Source organism: Tubulanus polymorphus, chromosome 3, assembly GCF_964204645.1.
Source record: "Tubulanus polymorphus chromosome 3, tnTubPoly1.2, whole genome shotgun sequence".
Lineage (NCBI taxonomy): Eukaryota > Metazoa > Nemertea > Palaeonemertea > Tubulaniformes > Tubulanidae > Tubulanus > Tubulanus polymorphus.
The window spans coordinates 9,558,099-9,584,160 of record NC_134027.1 but is presented as its reverse complement, the minus strand read 5'-3'; the positions used below and the strand labels follow the sequence as shown (position 1 = coordinate 9,584,160).

At 38.0% G+C, this 26,062-nt stretch overlaps 2 protein-coding genes across 3 annotated transcripts; one reads left to right on the top strand and one right to left on the bottom strand.

Annotated features, from left to right (window-relative positions):
• Nucleotides 1-423: 423 nt before the first annotated feature.
• On the bottom strand, nucleotides 424-18,787 carry LOC141901815 (calbindin-32-like). Of its 2 annotated transcripts, XM_074789304.1 has the most exons (12): nucleotides 18,495-18,787; nucleotides 15,607-15,692; nucleotides 9,007-9,096; nucleotides 8,745-8,831; nucleotides 8,505-8,561; nucleotides 6,766-6,849; nucleotides 6,091-6,146; nucleotides 5,790-5,835; nucleotides 5,148-5,180; nucleotides 4,029-4,085; nucleotides 3,385-3,456; nucleotides 424-3,248 (listed from the first exon to the last, which is right to left on the bottom strand). In XM_074789304.1, exons 1-12 carry the CDS (start codon nucleotides 18,625-18,627, stop codon nucleotides 3,105-3,107), a joined length of 945 nt encoding a protein of 314 aa, XP_074645405.1. In that variant the 5' UTR covers nucleotides 18,628-18,787; the 3' UTR covers nucleotides 424-3,104. The 2 variants fall into 2 exon arrangements, with proteins under 2 accessions (XP_074645405.1, XP_074645406.1); XM_074789305.1 differs by lacking the exon at nucleotides 5,148-5,180.
• A 1,165-nt stretch (nucleotides 18,788-19,952) lies between these two features.
• Nucleotides 19,953-25,913, top strand: LOC141901158 (beta-catenin-like protein 1). The gene is made up of 17 exons (XM_074788262.1): nucleotides 19,953-20,141; nucleotides 20,346-20,399; nucleotides 20,542-21,129; nucleotides 21,275-21,357; nucleotides 21,703-21,855; nucleotides 22,031-22,140; nucleotides 22,386-22,623; nucleotides 22,884-22,977; nucleotides 23,188-23,279; nucleotides 23,371-23,502; nucleotides 23,592-23,740; nucleotides 23,931-24,109; nucleotides 24,241-24,338; nucleotides 24,428-24,508; nucleotides 24,593-24,736; nucleotides 24,973-25,045; nucleotides 25,222-25,913. Exons 4-17 carry the CDS (start codon nucleotides 21,328-21,330, stop codon nucleotides 25,308-25,310), a joined length of 1,662 nt encoding a protein of 553 aa, XP_074644363.1. The 5' UTR covers nucleotides 19,953-20,141; nucleotides 20,346-20,399; nucleotides 20,542-21,129; nucleotides 21,275-21,327; the 3' UTR covers nucleotides 25,311-25,913.
• The last annotated feature ends 149 nt before the right edge of the window (nucleotides 25,914-26,062 follow it).

Here is a 26,062-nt window from a genome sequence, read left to right as displayed (position 1 = left end):
CTCGAGGCCCTTTATCGCTTCCGTACATACGTCCCGGACTCGTGGTTTCTCAAAATGTGTCTATATTCGAGAACTAACTATGATGATGTACCATTGACAACTTTCAGGAAGTCAGCGGATCGTTCGGTTTCTTCATAATTGTTGAAAAAATTATACTAAAAGGAGGTTATCTATAAAACTCAGAAAAGATTATACAGCGCCCGATTTACGGTAAAATTGTTATAATAAAAATTACATACGGATGCATTCAAAACTCTTCAATTTAGTACCATTCGGTGAACTTATTTCGTTTACTGCCCCGACGAAGATTCGCCATCCTTGAAGTATCTTGTTCGACTGCACTAATCCAGATCCACAGACGGGCGTCGTGAACAGAACGAGAGCGACAACGACGGCTTCAGAATGTATTTGAATATCATTTTATTAACAAAATATCAGGAAAAACATTTAGATGCCCAACATCCAAGATCCAAACTGACCGCGCAGGGAATAGCAAAAATACAACGACATTATTTCCTTATTCCACTGGCATTAAAATAGTCTACACAAACACAACAGAATAATTGATTTGAAAAAAACCATACTGAACAAAGTACAAGCGTATCTTAATCTCTGGGCCGCGTTTTCAAAGCAGTGCTTTCAGCTTTACCCTCAAACTTACTTAACTAGAATTTGAAATATAAATAGCTACTATATACACGTAGACAATTTACTGTTGTTCTGTAAACACGATATTCTTTGTTGAATAAAGCAGCTCAAGGTAATTTCGGAAATTTCAATACTGGAATAAGCTACCAGCGCAGCGCTTCTTCCATTTCTATTGGTCACGCGTATTTATTCGATCGATAGCTAAGAAATTACGGAAGCGATAAGGGGCCTCGAGATGTCGCGTTCCAACTCGACAAGTCGCCATATTTATGTCGATATATCGCGTCAAGTCGACATGAATATGTCGTCATGTCGAAATTTCGCTTTTTTGCCCATTTTCCACGGGACAAGCCGTCATTTGAAGACATGTCTAAATGTACGATGAGGACACCAGTGATATGACGACTGAGTTGTAAGTCGTCATGAATATGTCGACTTGTCGCGAGGAAAGTGGTCGTGAAAACGAAATATGTCGTCAAAACGTCACGATATATCGACATATTCATGTCGACTTGACGCGATATATCGCGGTATGTCGACATAAACATGGCGACTCGTCGAGTTGGAACGCGACATCTCGAGGCCCCTTATCGCTTCCGTAAAGAAATACTGAAATTTTACGTATATCATATGTATTTCTCCAATTATAAATTTATCGAACTAAATGGGCTATCGATGCTAGACTGATTTCAACAATACAGGGGCGGATCCAGGGGGATGGGTAGACAGTATTGGATGGAAATTTAAGGGCACCTTTCTGATCTTAGGGCACACCCAGTATCCAGGTCAATGCGAGCGCCGAAGGCGCGAAGTCCTTAGAGGGGGGTCTGGGGGCCCACCCCCAAAAAATTTTGAAAATATGGTACCATTTAAAGGCTTTTAGAGGGCTTCTAGAGGCTAGCAGAGCAATCCAGAATAAACGAATTCGAGACAAGATTTCAACAGATGCGGATAAAAAATGAAGCTGGCGAACCCATGAAAGAATGGTTGACGCCAACTTCGCCTAGTGCCCCTATAATCTTTAAAAGTGCCCCTTAACAATTATACAGAATACGGCTAAGTGCCCCTTCATTGTTAACAATCGGCAAAAATTGCCTCGTCTTCACATTTATCCTTATGTTGTGTGCCATCTTCCAAACCAAAAGTGCCCCTAAAATTTTATAAATTAGGCAAAAAAGTGCCCTTTTCTTCAACATTTTCCGCGTATAGTGCCCTCTTCTAAAGTACGAGTGCCCCTTTAGCCCTCCATGAAAAGGCAAGGACAAGGTGCCCTCATCTAAAGCATGAGTGCTCCTTGCAAAAGGAAAGTGCCCTTTTTAATTTATCATGATTAAAGGCCTTACAAATATGATTATCTCTCCTCACTTTCTCGGCAGCAGTATATACCGATTAATTTTATAATTATGCCCGGATTACGGATACGGAATTAGCGGTTGCTGAAATAATGCCGTCAAAAATATTGCCGGTGAAATTTCGAAGGGCACTTAAAAATTCTAGACCGTATTGGGCAATACGGCTAATACGGTCTGGATCCGCCCCTGCAATATCTAATAATATTCAAGAAAATTGATTCACGATTTCTGAAATAATGTCGGCTAATATCTTTAGTCAACATCCACGTTATCTGCGGTCACAAGTGAAACACTATTTTAGCTGTTTGCATGAATCCAACATGGTATTGCCGACGATATGACCAAAAAGGTCAAATTTATAGTTAATTTTACCGATAACATGTATCAAGTATAATCAGCAGCTAAAGAAAGTTCTTTTCGCACCACAACCCATGCGAAACGATAGTAAATTCAACAGTAAGCAGTTACTGAAAACAGTTACCAATAATACGAACTACATTAATGTACAACAATAGATTTCAATTAATAGAAAGTGACCTAACTCACTAACAGGACTAACCCTCTGTCGAACCACTGAACGCATGTACAGTATGTAATAAAAGAAAAAAAAACGTAGATCTAATAAATGTCGCGATGTGGCTGGTGCGGGCTGTAGAACTTCAAATTGATTAAAGAAAAGAAAGTTGATCTCAGCACCCGCTGAAAACAACTTTGTTCGGACTATTCAGGGCGGATTTTCAGGACCTAAAATTGCTTTCTCAATGAAAAAGTTGTATTCGGAACTTTTCGTTAACCAACATTTTCAAAAATCAATTTGTAACCCGAATCATCCACCATAGATATCCTTTATCCCGACGGGAATAACTTTTTAAGTACTTCGAAACGATATTGTAATTTGGTGGGCTTAATTGAAGAGATATTTCTACGAATAGAAATAAATGTAGATGATGCATTATGTAGGCATTTCCACTACTCGTGGTTGACATCAACCTGGCATAGGGCAGCAGGGGAAAGGAGGGGCTATAGGTTAACTCGTAGGTCTCGTAGCTTGATCCAAATATATAATTTAGATTTCTTTACGATATGATTCAACACGGATGCATATCATTCATTTTCACCACAGGCAATTTTCCCTTGTTGGAGCAACACCATTTTGAGTTCCTCCTTGCAGATCTTTCCATCGTGATTCACGTCCCAGTTCTCCAGTATTTCCTTGCGGAAATACTTAAGATCGTCTTCATCATAGTCCTGCAATAGGTATATGATTCATAGAAAATCGATGTAGTGAGCTATTACGGCGTTCTGGGCATCCTTTTTAAATGATTTTCGCTTTTGTATTTGGAACTTCTCATGCGCTATTGCGTGTACTAGCTATGTGCTTTACCTCTTGGGCCAACTCGAGAAGATCTTTTAAAAATCCTTGCAGCTCGTCGTCATCTATTATTCCGTTCTTATCCTTGAATTAAACGAATAAGAAAATGCCAAGACTAATGCTAGTTTACAGTACATGTAATGGTAATCGGTAATCCTTCCATGATTGGTTGGCCGTTTTCAAAATGAAGCGAAGTCTGTCATCTTGAAATTCTATGATTTTATTCATGAGAAATGCAATTATTTTGCACCTATATTTGACCGTTATTATCAATTCAACGCGAAGTGGCTTTCAGATGGCCTCCAATTACAGAAATTATAGCGAGCGTCATTGATTTTTTTTCCGCTTCCGTGTGACTCATTTAGGTGCGAGATAATTGCATTTCTCATGAAAATTTTCACCAATGACATTTTATGGTACATAATCTATGCCGGATAATTTATCATTGGATCTTTTCAAGGTCCAATCTCATTTTGAACGTAAGACTTAAATGAAGAAAGTTCCACAGTAACTGGTTGGAAAGCTGGAATTCCAGGATGGCTTGAAACAATCCAGCGCAGTGATGTTCGTTCAAGTCTATTTTGGAATGAAAGGTCTGGACCGCGGAACCGAATATTTTGATGCTCAATGAGTGATATAAAATGGCGGTCACTCACCCGATCGTATAAGCTGAAGACCCGATCTATGTCGTAGCTGTTTATTTTGCTAGCGTTCTGCAAAAAAATTATGGAAGGAATTTTTTAGGCAACGTATGAACACTGATTTTATAGCGTCAGTAATTTTCAAATTCTGTAAATATGGTAATTTCTCGTTAACGGTCGAAAAACTTTTTTACAATCATTCTTCCTGTTGCTGTTCATCATCGGGATTTCAAAAGTTTAAAAGCGTTTTTGTAGCTAGATAAAACGTCTGATCTATATAGCACGCGCAATACTGTCGCAGCGGTTCGGTGTGTCCAAATTACACTCCCGCAGAACTCGATACCTGACCACTGCGAACATATTGCGCTTAATGAAGACACCTTATTTGATCGTGTGAAATGTTTTATAATCAATTTACATCTCGATTTAGCTCATTAGTAGGCAGATTTAGCGACCCCAGCACGAAGCAATGGTATCAAGCAAAAATCAACGTCTGATCAGTTCACACATTATACCCGCCGAGGCCTTATAGACGTTTACAATAGAAATTGGTAACTATACAACAAGACGGGTGATTAATCAAAAACAAGATAAAACCGTGGGTTAATGATGTCTTCGGTTAAAAATATTCGACCGCCGCTGTAGGGTGTGTATTAGCCTACAGCTGAAATTCAGAACATTAATTAACACGTATCTACGGTAGTATCAAAATAGAAACGATCTGTTATGTACGTTATTATAGATATCTCAGAATTATATGTTATCACTCCGTGGCCATTTCCGAGTTATTGTCGTGTTTGCAGCGGGATATATTTTCTTGAAAGATTTTCTTGATTTCTTCATATATGCCGAAAGGCGATATAGCATCGCGAGTAGCGTGGACCTAATAGTTTAGATTAACGAATTGAACCGACGATATTAAATTTCAAATTAAATCCAATCATCGCCAATCAAGAGGCGTACCTCATCCATTTGTATCTCTATCGAAACCGTCAACGAACTAGGATTTGATCGTTTCAGTATTACACATAAGCTTCGGTGTAGGAAAATACAAAACAATGAATTCCAAAAAAAGCTTTCACGAAAAACCCAAATCACATATAACACACCTGTATATAACATTCATATACCTACCTCCGGCGACAGGGTTGAACCTTGAAATAATCTCTAAGTAAACAAAATGTGAAAACGGCAGTGAAGCTTTAGAAGTTACAGAATACGTAAAGTGCTCTCAGGTGTCATCGAGGTGTGTCTTCGAGCTTGGAACTCGTCTATATCCCGATGAGAAAACACGGATTTATATGTATATTTTGAGTATTAGGATTTGGTGCGTAGATCTTAAGAAATAGCTGAGTAGAATAACGCATATAGGTGGCTTTCAGAAGAGTGCTTTGAAACGCCTCTTTTCCATGAGCGGCGTTTAATTCCGAGTCGATGGAGAAGAAAGTAAAATTGAGGTCGTATTGCCCGATACTGATATTGATATACTAAACATACGATATATATAATTCGGGAACTTCAGAAGGCCTGCCAAGTCGACATAAGCAATAATAATCCAATTTTGGCGTGCACCATCTTGGCAACGAATTAAAGGCACCATTAAAATATGATTAAAGAAATAAAACTGACACATTCATGCGATATGGAAATATAACAGAAAAAACCCATTGATTTGTATAATCTAGTTAGACTTGTATAGGGGTGCAAATGAACTTATGCAAAAAAAATGTGTGTCATGCAGAATACGTGAAAAGTGTTGAGAAGATGAGATTCTACCTTGAAAATGGGTCTGCATAAGAAGTTTTCTTTCACCGGAAGCAGTCTGAAAAATATTGAATAAAACTAATGCATTTTTGAATTTTCCCAAACTTTCATTCGTCAATCTTTAATATTTGAATAAACAGTCGGCATTCTATAGCCAACATCGGAATTTATAGGTATGAATAAGGATTTCTGGAACTAGCTCTCTACACAATGAGTTAGAATTAGTTAATTTCTTAGTATTCAACTCGTAGGGCCTATATTCACTTGTCACGAGTGTTCACAAATTCTTCGACGCACACATTCGATAACTTACTTCGACATTTCGCTGAGCTGCAATTTACCGTCTTTATTCTGGTCAAAAAGCTGAAGCTGCAATTGATAATCGAAGCATGTTTGTGATATGCACCAGGAAAAAAGTTAATGCCGACAACAGCGACAATATGACATATTTAGCAGAGCAAATTTCAAACACCCGACAATGCTATCCGGCAAAATCAATTTCTACCAATTTTCTTTTGATGTAGGCCTATTATCATGTATCAATTCTATATACACATTTTAGCTTATCAAAGGGCACATTTCATATGAATCAAATATTCGTCAATTTCTGCTTTGATTTCAATAACAGCCCGACGTTGATTGAATACGGTGTACAATAATGACGTTGTTTCTCAAGGAAGATGTTATCTGATCCGGTAAGAGTTTAGAACGAGATTTGCCAGGAAAATAACGAAACAAAAACGTGTTTATGAAAGATATGCGGATCAGAAGTACTCCCGGTTAGTGGATAGCACGGGAGAAAATGGCTCCGTAGTTTTCATCTGGCACATCTCACTTCGGTGAGCCAACAATAATCTGAAAATCTCTATGAATTGCGAAGGTGACAGGCATAAAACAGTAATCTGTTGACTAAAGGTGTTCACAAGAAACGAGGACTTTTCGGTTGATGTTTTCGTCATTAACATGCACTTATCTACAGCTTACTTACCATCGTATCGGTATACGTAATGATTGTCTCTTCCGTAGGCTGTGCGACTGGTGCTGTTTGCTTGATTAAATACTTAAGAAAATCCTGCAAAAAAACCAGGTATATACACTGACACGTATGATAAGGATAAGCTAGGTAAGAAATAAAAAGTTACTCATACTCGTTGAAGTCATTACTTCGCTATGATTTTCGATTGTACATTACATCACTTTTATCCGAGATTTTCTAAGCTTACATGAAAATTGGAATGCTTCAACGCGGTTTTGCAGGCGTTTTAATTGGCATTTGGTATACTCGCGCGGTGCACCAACGTAAAGCTAGGAATTCAAAAGGGGTATCGGGTCGCTTAAACGCACGCAATATTATACCTTTCCAATTACGCTTGATTAAAAGTGATCAAAGAACCGTGTCAATATGACAGCAGCGCGAGGATTGTTCAATATTCATTACACGAGGATACGCACGAAACGAGGCGACCGATGTAGTTATTGATATAGACGTGATAGGCATTAACTAATCAGTCCTTCCCTTAAACCACAGATGATTCATAAGATTTGCCGAATGATATTCGTAAGTGCGTTCACCAAAAAACAAGAATGAAGACATTCATGTACGAAGACGGAAACCGTAAATCCAGCTCTATCAAGCAAAGAATGATGAAAAGGGTATTGAAGAGTAAAAATAGATACAACAATATTTGATATTCTTGTACGGTATACGTGAATCGCGTATTTCTCGAAATAGGGTTAAATTGTTTAAACATTTTTCAAATATTATCTTACGATACCTTATTAGGTTATATCTTTCTCCTAAACAAGTTTGATTTTTTTTTTAATCTTCGCAAAACCCCATTTAAGTATAAAAAGAACTTTGCAGCATAACCTTCTGAGTTACGCACAAACAATAATAATGCTAAATTTTTCTCGACATAGTGTGTACATTAAAGAACATTTACATGGATGAGTCAAATAAATTTATTTGGGCATTTTTATGTCGCAATTTGTGTGGTAAAAGAATATTGAGCGGCATGGAACCGCCGATTATGAAGTCATACGAGACGACATGTCGATTTACGCATCGCAGTTTACCATCTGCTGCAATATGAGCGGGGTACTCAAATCCAGGTAGCTAGGGCCGGTGACTGTATCCGCGTGGCCATATAATGAATGGCCATCTACGTCATCACAGCTGCGACAAGTTCACCGAACCAAATCATTGAGAATCGATGATTTGGTTCGGTGAACTTGTCGCAGCTGTCATTTAACGACGAAAATCGCGGTGTATTAAAATCGTGAACGCATAAATGTTCAATTAGAACATTCGCCATGGAAGTAAAATCCAGTTGGTCATTTTCATCATTATCTGATACGCTAGAATAACGAGTGCGATTCGCGCAAATCGTTTCATTTACAATGTTCTGAATTTGTCTATTTTGTCATTTTATTGTTTCATATAGATACTTTATAGACGTCTTCTGCGGACGTAATCTTTTTTGCGGGATATTTTTCACATCGGTATATATATATATATACATATATAACCACTCGAATTTCTACCGTTCTATACCGTTGTGTTTGAATTGTATTTCAACTGTCTGGTCGTATGATTTTGATATGGAGCCACGCGTAATTGATACGACCTAACCGTTCTAATGCTTTCGAAGTGAAAATATCGACGCCGAAGCCTTTAACACTTTTTTTGCAAAATCGTTTCAAGATTATTTCTAACCACATACATACCTTAAGTTCGTCTGCATCTATATATCCACTGTTGTCTTTATCGAATTGCCGCCACACCTAAAATGATATTTTGAATAACGTTATGCCGTAACGTAGGGGTATAGGGCTAATTTGTGAGAAATTCACTTGCAGAATGCATTTAGATCTAAACATGAAAAAAAAATAATGTAAAATCCAGTGATGCTTAATTACGCGCAGTCAGCACAGTGAGCGACGGACCTTTTGCGATCTATGTCTTACCCTCATAAATTCGACGCTTGATTCTAACGGATTATCTCGCCGGAACAGCAATAGGAAATTTTCTTCCGTCGGTAAAATCTGAGCAAGCTATAAATAAACGACGAATAATTCAAATACATATATACAAATCGAGTGCTGTTGTACACGTATATACCAAAAACCTCAGAGGAAAAGTCCAGTTTCGCATCTAAATAATGTTGGGCCCTCTTCTACTGATGCGGGAGATGTTTAAGAATTCCCTTAGCAATTTAATTTCACATACCTCTCCTATTTCTATTCTGTTGTCTTGATTATCGTCAAACGCGTCCATGAAGGCTTCTCTTAATTCTACCAGCGCCGCGTCGGAAATGGTCTGAAAATGGATAGCGAAGAAACAAACTGTAAATATCAATTCAATGTTATGATCAAATCGAAAAGTTTGTATTTGGACAAATGAATATCATTTTGACGGACGAAACTTGAATAACAGGAAGAAGTTCGTTATATCCAGATTTGGTCAAGTAAAATCCAGATCACTTTGTGATGGGAAGTTATCCGTTACACCAATGCGCAGTGCCGTTAGTCTTGTTTCAATATTTGATGCACGAGGGTTAGATATTTCGTGCAAAGTGATTTGACCATCAGCTAAACTGACACTGGACTCGGGTCATAGAAGTAATTGACAGCTCGCTCGTTAGCTAAGATAATACCACGATGCTAATTGGTGGTGTTTTGGATGATCGTGCCATTAACAGCTTATGCGACATAACTGCAAGACCGAATAATCACATAAAAGGTCTTAAAGTTTAAATCTATTTCATTGCGTACGTATTAGTTTTGAGTATGAGATTGATTTGACGCCTGGAAACTCCCCATCGTCTTAGCAACATCTCTAAATCGTGTTTCCAAGGCAATAGGGCTCATTTTAATCACCTTAAAAGGGGATTAGCTGCAAAATTGGTGACAAGGGCTAATCGACCGCGGTAGACGTAATTTGCCAAACAAGTAATCGTCTCTCAGCTAAGACCCTTCGTCTGGCTTGAATGAGATTTATCGTCTGAGAAGCGCTTGCCATCAGTTTGGTATCGATTTTACATTTAATGAAATGAGAAGAGCTATAACATTCAATCTAGCAACACGGTGTTCCTGCAATGTGTTATGTTTTCTCTTCTCATGTCTATTTTATATCTTCCTTATCGCTTACTGATTGCACGGGAAACGTTCCTTCTAGAGCCCAGAAAGACGATTCTTTCAATTGTTGACATTTCTGTGTCCACCTCCTTGTAATGCGCAACATTCTATGAAATGCCGAAAGGAGCGTCGTCACTTGGGAATAGAATTACGTTTGTCACTGTCAAAGATTGTTCGCCATTTCTAGTGTAAGATATTTGGGCTGTGGGTGATTTTACAATGCTTTCCGATTTCATTATGAAAACGATAACGAAGCAGTTTATGTTGTCACGTATCACGATTATTTTCTCTAGATCGATATATCATATTGATATACACCTATCATCTGTATGTGGTGTTCTGTAACTATCGCAAGACTTCAACAGCTGCATAAAGCTCTAGTGCAACGATAGACATAATAGTTCTTTTTTTATTCAGACAGGAGACTAATGTACGCAGGCAATAAAGAGGCAAAGACTCAAATTATAATGATACGGATTTTCAATATATCATTGCAAAAAGAATTTGGAACAATCTACCTTGAACTAAAAGCGATTTTAACATGGTGATTGCATTTCATTCTTGTCCACTTCTGGTTGGTGAGTGGAGCCGGGTGGAGCCGTGAGGCCATCAAATATTGGACTCATTTAGGTCCATCTTCATCATAATCGCTACCAGATGAAATCAGATGAAGATAGCCATAAGCAAAGTTGCTTGTTAAAGAGGCATGGGTCACTTACACACACGCGAACATATTTATGTGTTCATGTTCGTTATTTATGTGTACACACACATACACACACACACACACACACACACACACACACACACACACACACACACACACACACACACACACACACACACACACACACACACACACACACACACACACACACACACACACACACACATATTTATGTAGTTCCATTTACTTCACCATCAAAAGCTGCATTTCAAATCATTCAAATTGTAGCATCGATATTGGCCAATTTTAATTAAAGAGAAACATCGTTCGACATTGACTCAACAGCAACCACCACAGCTTGTCGTGAGTCAATATTGTGCCATTGTAACTGCGACATACACCGTCTGGCACTGCTCTCTCTCTCTCTCCCTTTGTGATCGATGTCCAATAAAAATTATATTGAATTCATCTTTTGGTGAACTGGTACGCAACAACCGTACTGGTTTACCGGATGAACGAGTCTATGTAATCTATTGAATCGTTCTGATCGTCAAGTTAGAACCTCTGCAAGCCAATACTGACTAAACTAACAATACAATCGATGTAAAATAAATACTGCTGACAAAATGTTCAGTATATACGTAACGTGTGTAGGTATAACGTTCTGAAGATTTTGCACCTGCATTTCATGGGGGTTCTTTGTAGCATCCAAGAGTGCCCATTGATTGTAAAAGAAAAGAAACCCTAATTAACGTACAGCGGATCGATGTGAACACCATTTCCAACATACGCGCCGATTACCAACGTTTGCATGTCTAATAACATTATCTCACGGATACGGTTTTCGCCGTAAATATACGAATGATTGATACGCCGGAGAGCGCCATTCGATTCGCTGGAGCCATATGGTGCTCGGGACAAATCGCGACGTGCTATAGCCAATATGTATCGCGCACGATATTAATAACCGATAATTATTACAAACTCCATTTGACGGCCAGTGATAGATATTCGGAAGTTTTATTCTACGGGAAAAATGGATTGATAATAAGTCATGAAAGAATGCGCCATTCCACCGGAGTATTTGCGTGCGAGCAAGTAATTTCGTGTCGGCCATTTACTTCCGACTGTGACGTCATTTAAGATGCGATTAAAAGCTCGTATAAGATTAAGGTGTTAGGCTAAAATAAAATAATACCTTGTTTCTCCTAATCGGCCGGGTCATTTTGTAAACTGCAATAAAATTTGTAATCAGTTCATTTCTACAGCTGCCTGGTCTGTTATTATAAGCTTGATCATGATTTTAAAAAAAAAGTGGTACAGGGTAGATAGGCGGCCGGGTCAACTTTTAAGCTCAGCAGAAATGAGAAACAAGGTATAAATGTTTTTTAGCCTGACAAATGCCGAAAAGACAAACAGATATGGAAAACGTCTATTCTTTCATGAGAAGCGTCCTGGAATTTTTTTTTCGTTTGAGAAGATGTATGAAAAATCAATTTCAGAAAATGCGGTTGCTTTTCCACCGATTTCTCCCTCAATCAATCTTGTTCATTTTCCCTTCAAAATATTAGGGATACAGAAATAAGTGAATATAGGTATTCAATGCTAGAATATCATCAAAATGCAATATTTCAACATCATTATACTTTTTTAATTTATACAATGCTATATATGTGTTCTCCACGCGACCTTCGCTATCGTTATTGATTTTCACTAATTGATCTCGAATATGAAACTAAGGAAAAACTGTCAACTGCCTTTCATTCCCGGTGTTTTCATCCTGAACATGATTAATGTTTTATAGCGTGATTAGAATTCTGGAAATTATCAATTCGTGAGCAACATCCAATTCCATTGATAAAATCCACTCCAGCAACGCGAGCCAGAATGAACAAGCAATAATCCGCTATTTTATGGTCTAATTTATTGAGGCTGAACATTAATTTCATTATGAAAAAAAAAGAAATTCTATGATCGATGGATATTGATTTTAATTGTCGTCGACAATATTCTGCGTGTGCGACCGTGCTTAACAACAGACCACTATCGAAACGACGTCAGTGATGCGCCATTTCTTGGTTAACTTGATTTTCCCATAAACATAGATGATTCCGATCCAACATCGCCTACAGGATTATTGATACGTGTATTACTTAACGTAGATGTTCAATAAATTCTATCTCGGTATTTCCGCCATTTTGCATCAGTACATACGCATTGTTTGAAGTTTCGTCTTTGCTTCATGTGACATTTATGGAGCCAATAAATGAATCGTTCATTTGAAAACGTATTCCGATTTGTATAACCATTCAATACATATTTGCATGCGGTATTTTCCCATAGTAATACATCGTTGCAATCAGTAGAAATGAAAATATTCATGACATATGTTATTCCCACACAAAAATCAGTTACACAAATAGTGAATCAAGATTATTCTTATTAACTTTTAAATAATTTACGTAGGACAGAATCTGCGGGAGAAAGTCTTTTTCAGCAGCGCCATTTTCAAAGGGCCCTTCAAAAAGTCAGTGTAATGAAAATCGGGAGAAGATTTTTCGAAATATGGGTAACATTTTCATGTTCTGTTGGAAAATCAAAAGTAATCCATACCTAAATGATTTATTCAGATACATACGATTTGTCCCTTTTCAATAGGAAAGAAATTGCCACTTTTAACGATGAAAAGTGCTCTTTTTCTTGTAATAGAACTACCCCCCCCCCCCCCCTACCGGGTACGGGCCTGTAATGGGATCAGAATCCATGTCCCTTTCTTGCACTTCGACAATAAATACACGTATTTTGAAATAATATATACATATTGTATTTGTACGTAAGGCAAGTGTTTGATTCCCTGTATAACCTGGCAAATTACCGGTTGATATTTCATTTCGATACGATTATCCGGTTGCTGAGTTTGCCACGTTATCATCGTCAATCTCAACACTCCGCGACGGGATTGGCATCGTATATCGACGCAACGACGAACGAATATTCCATCCATCACCTTTCACGCCAATGCTAAATCATAATCATCATTGCCTTGATCGTCGAACGATTCGGGTTATATAGATTTACGATGACTGAAATTACTGTAGTGGTTGGGGTTTTATTCGGATCGTGATATAAGTTAATAATCGCAACCCCGAGGAGATAATTCATTTTTGAGGAATCGATTTGCAATATATAATTCCGTTCCCGCATCGGAAATGAATGAGTTGGGAATGAACCTCGAAAAGCATTTCCACTGGTGTGGATCATTCATGTTCACAAACATGAGCATTGGCGGAAACAAGAATTTTCACTGCATCAATGAAATATGTAATACTTTCACTACAGGTGGATTTCACCTAAGTGTATGTTGATGCACTTTCCACATTGTACCGTTAAAAGCCGATTTCATCGATGAAACGGTAAAGCGTGACTGCAGGGTATGCGCTACAGCCTGGTGGAGATGTGCGCAGAAGTGACTCCATATTTCTTAGATATTGCACACACTTAAAATATATAATCAAGAATATACACATCCCTTAGTATGTAAATTACCAACGTGACAGGGAATGTCTGTCGTCGATAAAGAAATGACACGGCAAATCTTAATAGCGTTCAGCTGTACCTAATCAATATAGGCGTTCTAAAAGAGTACACTTCACGTACCGTACTTATACAGAAACAAATAAAGGAAATATAGAGAAAATGTACACTTCTTGTATATATTTTAGATTTTTTACAATGAATCGTCACGAACACCTTGTTGTTATTTCATACATATTGCAGTGAAGAAATACAGTTAAATCCCTTTTGCCGTCAGTATAGAACTCACAGACGTCTCGGATTAGAATTATCTCGATGCAACGTTGCCGCTTGGATATCTCCACCGAGCGCAAAATTGCCGTGTCGTTAATTGATAATGGAAACCCGGTTAAACATCGGTAATGGATATGATTGCTAAACTAGAAGCCCGATGATCGAAGAGCAATTCGACGTTCTACCGAGAGAGCAAACAAAAGGAAAATTGAACCCGACCAATGATTTCCTACAGACTATTAACGAGTAAACGTTACGACACCACGGCCGCAATACTGACGATGTAGCTTCTGTAATTCGATAGTCGAAGTATCTCAGTACTATTTCCGAATTTCATAAATTTCGGGGCTTCAATATATAAACGTAACATGATATATATAACTCTCACTTTGACGCGCACGATACGCGATGGCCGAAAAGTATTAACCGTTCTAGATAGATCGTTTGAGATATAAGAGCTGTGCTAAGACCGTGCATGCTAAGGATGATGAGGAATATATGTGTGTCCTAGGGAAACGGCGTGTCATATCGCTAAATCATAACGTGTAGTAGATACGTATCGCTTTGATTTCGTTTAAATATTTACGTCGTAATCCTCCATCTACGACGACAGAATTTCATAGACGTGCAACAACAGTGGAATTGTCATCTGAACAGCGTTTTATTTGCCTGATGAATTCAACGGAGTGTCTCGCGATGATTCGATACGGCGTTATAACAAAAATCACCTACGATTTTGCATTCATGATTTACGTAAATTTTTTAGTAAAATAGAAATAAGTCTTTTACATTCAGCTCGACACATATAGCTACTCTAACATTCATTTTCGCCTTGATTCACCCATGAAGACGTCTGATTTATTCTTGGTACTTCTCTATTCATTTATCTATCTAAAATTTCAAAATTTTGCGTTCGTTTTTCGATTCTGGTCTATATACGACCATATTATGGTTGCTGGATAGAGCAGTTTATCTCATTGCGAATCAAAAGATTTAGCTGTAGTCATGTAATAATACTGATATTTCTATTATGTTCAGCCAGGGATCCATTTGCTGACGTTGTTCAGATGCTGCGGGCGATAATTCAATCATATATATATACATATATTCAAATTCACACAAAGTCTTAGACGGATTATTTGCCTCGCTGTTTTGCGGCGACAGTGGATCAAGAGGGTACCACCATACGGAGAAGAGTAGGCGACCGAACGAACTTACCTCGGGGCCAACTTCCGTGCTGGTGACGCTCGACACGAACTCACGTAAGAAATTATCCAATTCCGATCCCTCGATGTATCCATTGCCTGCAGCGAGAAGAAAAAACGCGTGTCGCCATTTATCAATTAAGGCGGAAATAAACGATAATTTCCACGTGGATGAAGACTACGATATAAACAATGAACGCAGGAAATGCACGAAATGGAATTGTCGAAGTTTCGTCGTATAGCACGCGTCTGAAAGAAAGCGGAAAGTAAGTGAATTATTTAGGAGAGTTTTAGAGCCATCATCAGATATTTCATCCGTATGAATTCTGTATTTAGTAGATACATTAAAGGGTCGGTTATATGTTAGGCGCGTATTAGGTTACGGCATCGGCGCAGTGTCAACAAAGAAATATCCGAACATAGGTTATGTTACAGGCTATGTTGGAACATGGACCTTGATCAGACTGATTACTCCAAGCAGCCATGGATTTATCTAGTTTATACGTCCATGGTTGGAAAGACATCAACAAGATGGCCGAGAAGAGACCAGGTGGTTGGAGAGCTCGAGTGGATGCCTTGGCCTCACCAGGCACGAAGAGGACTAACTAACAATATATATGTTAGGTCTCTGAGTTACTGAAGATATCATTGAAAAGATTAACATATTCATACATCGATTCCATTTACACGCAATAACGTGTAAATGGTAACGACGTGGATTACGGCGACTTAGCTCGAGTTAAATTCTTGAAATAAATGCATCCATTTTCATCATTACTATTATCACTTATTCGTTTATCTATTTCTGTATGCGGATTCATTTGGTCCAGAAACAAAGCGCGCACGAATATCATCCTTTCGTCCACACACTAATTATAGGTTACAAATAAGGTGCCTCCTAGACCTCACTAAGGAATGTTACAATCTCGACTAACTAGAGGTTATATGAAATACGATCGTGGTACTATTGCCAGAGCGTGGTGATCATTCCATACATCGCACGTATGATAGATATATATTGGTCATGAAGAACGTAAAAATTATTTACACGTTCACCAGTTTATTGTAAAATAGAAGTCCTTTATAATGCCACTGCTGGGCGCAGTGAAAAATATGGCGTTAAAACGAATTTGGGGTCATAAAGAATGATATTTTCCTTATTAGAATTAGATTTGGCAAATTTTTTCTCTGAAAAAAATGTTGGCGTTAAGTGAGAGCAGCGGCATCAAAAAGGATAGCGTTATAACGGACTTTGACTGTACTTATCGTATCATCGCGCTAAGAAAATGAAATAATTAACAGGTCTGACTGACATTTTGATGGTTAAACAAATAAGTATTTCATCTTGGGCGATTACACCGCAAAAGGGATGATTTTTAACAAGTGGTTTCAAAGGAGAACATTTCAAACAAACCTTCTCTTTGTTTTATCCGTAACATCGCCTTGTTCACGGGTTTATCTTAATTATAATTGGTTTTGATTCCAATTTGGTTCAACGAACTGTGCTAATACGTGTCAAGGGAGAGAGGTGCCACAATTCAATAAGACGTATAATAGGGTACCGTTATAGACAGTGTGCCGAGCGAAGAGCTCAGCCAAATGAGAAATAATTCCCGGAACAATTAAGCGCGAAAGCCTCGATGTATTTCGTACAATTATTAGATCAGTTTATAACTCTCTATTGCAGATGTACACATCATCAGGGAAATGTGCTGTAGGCAGGTGTTTGTACTGCGCGATTAATGTGTTGAAGGCATTTTGATGACAGAAGTTCGTTTTAATTCTTTTTCACAACTGAAGAGTGAGCAGATACTGCGACACAGCCATCCTTTATGAGCTATCATCTTACCAAATTCCATCGTCAAATTTACCGGAAGTCTATCCATCGTATTTCTATTCTTTTTTTATTTTTCATTTTTTGCATGACATACGTATACGCGTTACATGATAAGTTGGATTTTTTCCGATCGAGGTTTTCTCTTATACTTATGTTCAACTAAATTCGACCGATGTCATCTGTGTGTCTGCGAAATAATGAGCCCCGGAGATAGACATAATCTATAGATGTGCATGTTTTGAATTCGTCACTGTATATTATGTCGCCTTTTGAGTCAGGGATCCAGGGATCGCGTGTTGTATTTCAACATAAGAATCATAAACACTGGATTACAATAAAAGCATATATGATAATAATACACAACAGCTGTATTTATTATGCCAGACAATGGACAATACTCCCAGCCGCAGATGCGTCTGGCACAGCACGGTCGACGCAATATTATCTGAAACTCAAATTTTATTTTTGACAGTCAAGAAAAAATTATCATGAATTTTTTATAAATAATAGAAATACTAGGAATTAGAGTCCAATAAAAAAAGTATGTTGAATTTATGTTGGATACATTTTTCAAATAAATACCTAGATTTTTTTGAATGCCCCATGGCCTTTGCCGGGTAGGTAGTTAAATCAATTTAAAACTGCTCAAATAAATGGGATACGATATGTCATTTTGAATCAGAATAATCCTAGTTTTCTTCTCTGACAAAAATAGCATTATCGATTCTGCACGGGTTCTAAAATTTACCCATTAGCGTTTAAATTGTCTAGTTCGCTGCGACTAAATTTTGGAAGATTGTCAAAAATTATGTTCCTCAATTCTACATGTTGCATTGTCGTTTTTATGTCGATATTTGCTAGCGTTGGAGAACGGATGTTAAAATCTAACATGCAGCAGCTGTTGATCTTTTTACTGTTTTGCTAAAAACCGTCCCGTACTGCACGATATAGTTAAACCAATATTATCAAAAACACATTAAGAGCTTTGTGTATTTTCGATATTATGTATTGGCAAAGTTTGGTATAAAAAAGAAATCTAGATAGATTTGTGTATTTGTTCTTACCATCTGTATCGTAATGATTCCAAACCTCCTGAAATTGTTGAGCAGTCACCTGTTTCAACTGTTTCGTATTGCTGTCGCGGAACTGTCGTAAAAAATTGCCACGTGAGCCATCTTCTTCTTTCGTTGTAGCCATAGCTTTGTTGAGACTAGATATCGATAGTCGAATGTATTCTCCGAATCATTTATATGTGTAATCAGTTGATGTAACGTGTGCGCGCTCAGTAGTCAGTTGTGGAGTCGTCGCTACGAATGATATGCCGTGTAATTGAGAGATAAACCTTACTCGGTGCACAACTGTCGTCTACTGAAAGCGCCGAGCTAAGCGCGCGACCGATGGCTGAAGTCCCCGGATAATAGATTAAACAGATGCAGTACCACCTAATCTATATAATCCCTGAAACTGGATGAACAATCGTCGAATATTGCAATATAAATGATTAGAAATTGAAAAAGGGGCAACCACACTATTTTAGATTCTGTGAATACTAACACCGCTAAGTGTTCAGATCAATATAGGCGAGTTAAAGAGGAAATTAAGCATTCTCATCAAATCGTTCAACCTCAAATTCTAAAAACGTGTAAGCGAGCCGATCAATCCACTAAAGAAATTCGCATAATATCGCCATTTCTGCTGGTATGATTAAGTATTCTATAGAAAAATACTCTCAAGTTCTAAGGGAAATGGAATAAAATCGGCCAATTTGTCAAAATTACATGTTAGAATGTCCCTATTTATAATCTCTCCTTATGTTTTTTTTAATCAAGATTTCATTATTCAGTCGGTGGATATTTTCAAGCCTTTTCTAAATGAAATTTTTCTAGCTCCAAGCGTAAGAGATATGGTTAGACATGTATGTTACATGTGCCGGTATGTTAAAACGGACAAACATGAAATATGGTTACATTTTACATTAGTGTGCGTGAGTTCAATCGGTCATCAATCCCCTTTCTACACCAGGCAGCACTTTCATCATGCAATAATCCGGTTTCTTACAAAAACAACATGTAAAATAATGAATGGCCTTTTTTAGCAGTCTTTGGGGGCAAAATTGACTATCACGCTCGAATCGGGCGCATCTAATGCTGGTAAGGTATGGATGGAAACGTTAAATCGCATTCATCTATTTTCTCCCAAAGCCCCGTTTTAAGCACGGCTGTCCATTACCAGTACCCTGAGCCATCATTCATGCGTTTCAATATCTACGGGCGATGTCGCGGGCCGCTAACCAGCCATCAATATTTCCAGTTTTCTGCATTTGTTGTTACCTTTTTACCTCGTACGAATTCGAAGTAAAATGGATTTCTTTAGAACTTTTCTAAGCTAACTTGTGAAACCAATAGGTGATGATAAAACCATTTTTTCAGCACCATCAACAAGCTTAATGGCTTAGGAGATATTAATTGTATCTTCGGGGTTCGAACTCGCTATTCATTACATCTTCGCTCAACAATCGTAACTTCACTTGTCAAAAAGGGAGACATTTCCAGTTTATGCTGTTACTGTCAAAAACAGCTTCGAAAAGATAACAGATTTAATGTTATTAAGATATTGCAAAGAAACCTTGGCTTATGCAATTCAACTAAACATATCTGCTTCTGCTCTAGTCTTCTGGCTCTGACTGAATGAAGAACGCCATGTCAAGAGTGGTAAGTTGTCTTTGCCAAAATAAATCTCTCACACTTGGTTGTGGGTCTGAAATTGGTTGGGTTATCGATGAGCTCGTGGGACTGGCGCTATGGAACTGGATTTCTAGGTGAAATATTTACAGTACCAGTAATGCAATTTGAGTAAGGCATCCTAATAATTAACTCCAAGAATTGATTGACATTCCATGTTTGATTCATTTTCAGATTTCGTTCCTTGTCGGTTTATATGGTGGTATCTACATCGCGCAGCAGTACGACGTATGTATAAAATGGCATTTCTACCGAATCAGGTCAAACTAAAAAAGATGCAAAAACCTAATTTTGATCTAATTGTCTCGCTTTAATTTGTCTTAATCGATCTCTTAGCCTAACTTGACCGAAATTGGATTTATCCTTTTAGGTTCCGAAACTTGATCCCGTTGGCATGTGGGAAAAATTGATGTCAATTTCCGACGATTTCAAAAAGGACAATAATGATGGGAAGAAATAGGCGGCCGCTGATTCGACTTTTTCATAATATTTAGTCATTTTGCCCTTACTACATTTTGTATCAGCGGGTAGAATTTTAAACGTTGGTTGGATAATCATATATTGTACACTTTGAAATGATATAAACTAGATGTTTGATCCTTGATTGAAATAAATGGCTATTTTTTGCAATTTATCAGTCAGAAAAATCATTTTTGTCATTCAAGAAGGCAAGGTCAAGGGATAAGGGACTAATCGCGACCCGATGCTTATCAGTGATTGCTATGTTAGAATCTGTCCTGGCTTCACAGGAATTTCTTATTTTCGATGTATCCTCCACACAAGGATGGTAACAGAGAAAACCGCGTGCAACCTTCCGCTTTTCTTCATTCCTATATCTGCAAATGCCCTAAATCAAAGATGGCAGCGCCCATGAAAAATTGAAAATTCCTACTTTTCTTGAAATTGGAGATATTGAGCTCATTTCACGAGTCTAGCTAACTAGCTACCCGTTGAAAAGGTATCTCATATAAATATGTTTATAAAGCACGATCGGTTTAGCACTTACACATTGATTTGGGAAATCCCTGATTCTTCAAACGATCAAATATGTGCGCAAATCGTTAAAAAAACCAATTCAAATTAAATATATTGTTACTTTTCAGTTTACCGAGTACACTTCCTTCTGACGCTAAAACCCCGAAGGAAGCACATAACGATGGACGTTGGAGAATTACTCTCATTTCAGGTAAATGAATCACATATGACTTGTATTACCAGAGGCAGAAATGAGACTCCTTGACTAACCCTCTGGACCCTCTTCTCACCCTCTTGACACTAATCCTCTCCTCTCTAGACCATAATCCTAAATTCAATATAAAACCGTCGTTAATATAGAATTTACGACCGCTTTCGATGCTGTAAATATAGCCACTTTGTTTTATAAATGGATGGGCTTATACTTAAGTGGTTTGTGAAAATATCCGATCGTGAAACTAAACCACAGACAGGTTACTGAATAATCAGGTCTTACTTTCCTTAAAGTTTCTATCGCTGCTATTTCCATAGGTTCAATTATTCTCCTTTATTTTAGCCTGAAAAGCCGGCTCCGATATCTGCAGCTGCAAAGAAACGCAAAAACGATAGAAACGCAGCTGAAGCCAGAGGCAAACAAAGACGAGTCGAAGACCTAGATGACTACACCGAAAAAGAAAAAATAATGGCTTTGCTGGATGATGCTGATGAGGTAGGCCTACTATCAAAGTTCTCTTTTGGGATTTATCTATGTGAGTGTATTACCTTACATTTTTGAGAGAGCTGTAGACAGACTAGACTGTCCATTGCCATTACCATACCCTGGATATTTCTCAAAGTGAAAAAGCAACATTGGGTAGCCTTAACTTTCAGCTTTTATATTGTAGAGCACAGAAGGGCTAGATGAAGGATCGCTGAAGAAGATGTTATTGCAGTTCGAAAAGCGAGTTTTGCGTAATCAAGAAATGAGAATCAAATATCCCGATCTGCCGGAAAAGTAAATATTCTTCACATGAATCTGTATTAGTTGAGCCAGCTAAAAACTGCTAAACTGGCTCATCCTGCCGGATGGCATGACGATGCGCTAACCTTTCTCTTGTCAAATTTAGTTTATCAGTCTGTGAACTGAGTTTTTTTTTTAATTCAATGAAAAATGAGAAGTGGTGGACCCTGGGATGATATATGGATTGAGGAGCTTAACATTGGCCATTCAACTAATTCTTCAATTTCATCTTTCGACAGGTTTATGGAATCGGAAATGGAGTTGAACGACATTCTTCAGGAGATGCACGTCATCGCGACGATGCCCAATTTGTACCACATCCTCGTCAGTTTGAACGCCGTGCATTCGCTGATGCAGTTGATCGGGCACGACAATACCGACATCTCGATCGGCGTGATCGATTTGATCCAGGAGTTGACGGATGTCGACGCGTTGAACGAAAGTGAAGAAGACGCCGACATTCTCGTCGACACTCTCGTAAGTTGTAGATAATTGATAAAGATAATTTGTAATATAGTTTTTAATTCGGAATAGCTAGTCTTAAACTAGTATGCGTTCAATCAAAACTTGCCGAGATGTCTCTGATGCCTTGCATTTTTACTAAAACAATATGGTGCGGAAACGCAAAAAAATTGAATTCAGCCTTTAGATAAATCTTCACTAATCATTGTCTAAGATCTCTGGTAAATTGAATGACTGGTACAGTAGGATGTGTTCAATTATAATTTTGTCTTCAGCTTGAGGGCCAAGTGGTGGCTGTTCTTGTGCAGAATCTGGATCGACTTGATGAATCAATAAAGGAAGAGGCAGATGGAGTTCATAACACTCTAGGTATGAGACATACGGTATATAGACTGAAGAATAGTGTACTTGATAACAATATTGTTTTGGGCTTTTGGGCTCAGTTGTAGCTCAATCATGAATTTATATGTGAAATAGCTTGAATCCTGAGACTTGTCTGAGGGTAATTAATACCAATAATTGTACATGTAGTAACCATCTGTATATAATCCGTGTGATCATATCGTTGTGTCTTTGCAGGAGTCATTGAAAATATAACCGAATTTCGACCAGAGTTATGTCCAGAGGCGGCAAAAGCTGGACTGATGCAATGGATTTTAAAACGTATAAAGGTAAGTGTGTGTAAATCAGAGAGTTGGATTGATGCAGAATATATTGTGTGTTTAATGATTTGATGAATGTTTTGAAAATTTGAATTTTCAGGCAAAGATGCCATTTGATGCGAATAAACTTTACTGTTCAGAAATCTTGGCCATTCTTCTACAAAATCACGAAGACAATCGACAACTTCTCGGTGAGATGGATGGTATCGATGTGTTACTCCAACAATTGGCCGTGAGTAAAAGCCTGAGGGCTGAATATTTGCAGATTTAGAGAACCTACAACTATTGGAAACCTCTTGAGTGACCGATTACTTTTTTCAGATCTACAAAAAACACGATCCAGCAAATAGCGAGGAAGTTGAGCTGATGGAAAATCTGTTTAATTGTTTGTGTAGTTCTCTTATGTTGTCGTCAAATAAAGACCGTTTTCTGAAAGGCGAAGGTCTGCAGCTGATGATACTCATGTTGAGGTATTTTTAAAACAATTGATTCTCCATTCCAGATGTGAATAGATCTTAGATCTTACCAATGATTGATAGTCAGATTATGAAGCATTATACACAAAATTAAGATTCTTAGTATTGTGGATTATTCGCACTCCTACATTATTTCAATTATTGAAATATCATGTACAGGATGCATTTGTTTTTTTTGCGACAGGGAGAAGAAAATGTCTCGTCACAGCGCGATAAAAGTATTGGATCACGCAATGACCGGATCGGATGGCTCGGATAACTGCCAGAAATTCATCGATATCCTCGGATTGCGAAGCGTGTTTCCGATATTTATGAAAACACCGAAAGTAACGAAGAAAGGCACTTCATCGGAAGAGTTGGAAGGTTTGTGGTTCATATTTCAAACGAGTAAATCTGTCGTTGAAGTGCTTGTACTGCTTGGCAGTATATGCACTGTGAGGTGGTTCAGAATATTCTATTGGTAACATTGTTGTTTTTACGCATATTTTTCTCAGAACACATAGCATCCGTCATCGCGAATCTTCTAAAAAATTGTCAAGGAAGCCAACGTCAGCGTCTGCTGAGCAAATTCACTGAAAACGACCACGAAAAAGTAGGCGTCACATCTCATTTCTCCTTTGGAGAAGGATTATGGTTTGTTTGTTTGTTTGTTTGCTCATGATATTAGATATTTCTTATCAGGTCGATCGCTTGATGGAATTGCACTTCAAGTATTTGGATAAAGTTCGTGTCGTTGACCAGCAGATAGAGAAGGAAAGAAATGTACGTCTTTATCAAAAACTGTTTGTTGCGCTCTGGAAATTCACACAGCACTTACTTGAAATTGTTTACTTATTCTTATTGAAGGAGTTGAAACGTTATGGTAAAGATTTAGATGATGATGAGGAAGAGCAAGATAGATACTATCTGCAGCGATTGGAAGCTGGACTTTTTACGTTACAATTAGTCGATTACATAATGCTTGATGTCTGTGCATCAGGGGCAACTACTGTAAGTACAATTGCCATCTTAAGTTTCATGAAGTGGGCATTAGTTATGGCCTGGGCCTTTTGAAAACCATGGACCCTTGGGGCAAGCTGCAAAAAGTGAAATTATGATGTGTTATTGACTGGTACTAGAACTTCCGAACTTGAACCGACTGGGCTAAAAAAATTCCCAACCGCCAATGGTGGCCCCCAAGTACAGAGAATTCTGTTTCAAAATTCAAGCTTTCATTACATTTTCAGGTGAAACAAAGAGTGATGCAAATTTTGAACATGAGGGGCGGATCAGTGAAGGCTATTCGTAATATTATGCGAGGTAAATTTTTCTCTAGTTCTTGTTGGCAGGGTCGGTGCGCTCAATGGCCAGGGAGCAGAGCTTAGGGTTCAAATGGTTAATGCACCTTTAAATCTTTCCAGACGCACCGGTATTCATCCGTATTTGAAGCATCGTATTCATACCTTTACTGGTAATTGAAAATTTTCCATTTTCAGAATACGCTGGTAACATCGGTGAAACGAACGATGCCGAGACTCGAGAAGCTGAACAAAATAAACTTGTCGCGTTAGTTGACAAGTTTTGAGAGGTTCCGCAAGTTGAATTTGGATGTTTCAAAGTGCATTTAAACAAATATACTGGTACATGTACTGTATAGAATTCCGTACACTTGAGCTGATAACAATGTTATTGGATTTTTCCAAAAAATGCCCGAACTTTTAGTGTATACTGTAATTATATGACACTGAGTATTTAAAGACTGATTGAAAGGCAAGCCAAGTTCTTTATGGAGAAGGTATTTTCATTTGCGTCACACCCTTGCAGATATAGTCTGTCTGCCAAAGCAGATTTCTTTATCAATTAATACTAAGGATGTAAATCAGAATAAGGATTATAGGGTGGATAACGGTTTGGATAACGGTTTGGGTTAGGAAAACTCTAGAGATGGGTTCTACGAGTGAGACTTAAGTCTTGCTAATGGGCTTTAATTTCTTTAGATCTATCTTACGGTATATTACAGTACTGTCATAATGGTTCATTAGCCTGGACTTAAGTGTGGGACCAAGTCCAGATCTAGATATTTTTGTAATTTTCAAATCTCATTATGTAAACCAAATGAACTGCATTGAAGTAGCAACTGGAATTTGGCAGTGTTTTGTGTAAATATGGGAAAAAATAAACTTTTTACACTCGAATACACATGTTTTACCTTGAATTTATGATTTGAGCTTTATACAATGTTAACTCCACTTACTTCGGATCTCACAGGACTAATAGATTTTCTCAAAGGTTAGTGAATTCCAGGCTGGGCAGCCGGAATTAATTATCACAACGAAA

Bases quoted from the DNA above. Each gene is read 5' to 3' on its own strand.
- LOC141901158 (XM_074788262.1), top strand. From the start codon at position 21,328: ATGGACGTTGGAGAATTACTCTCATTTCAG. The intron at 23,280-23,370 runs GTAAGTGTGTGT...TTGAATTTTCAG, and splicing joins GGATTTTAAAACGTATAAAG to GCAAAGATGCCATTTGATGC. The intron at 23,503-23,591 runs GTGAGTAAAAGC...TACTTTTTTCAG, and splicing joins TGTTACTCCAACAATTGGCC to ATCTACAAAAAACACGATCC.
- LOC141901815 (XM_074789304.1), bottom strand. From the start codon at position 18,627: ATGGCTACAACGAAAGAAGAAGATGGCTCACGTGGCAATTTTTTACGA. The intron at 15,693-18,494 runs GTAAGAACAAAT...TTCTCGCTGCAG, and splicing joins GAATCATTACGATACAGATG to GCAATGGATACATCGAGGGA. The intron at 6,147-6,765 runs GTAAGTAAGCTG...TATCAATTGCAG, and splicing joins TTACGTATACCGATACGATG to CTTCAGCTTTTTGACCAGAA.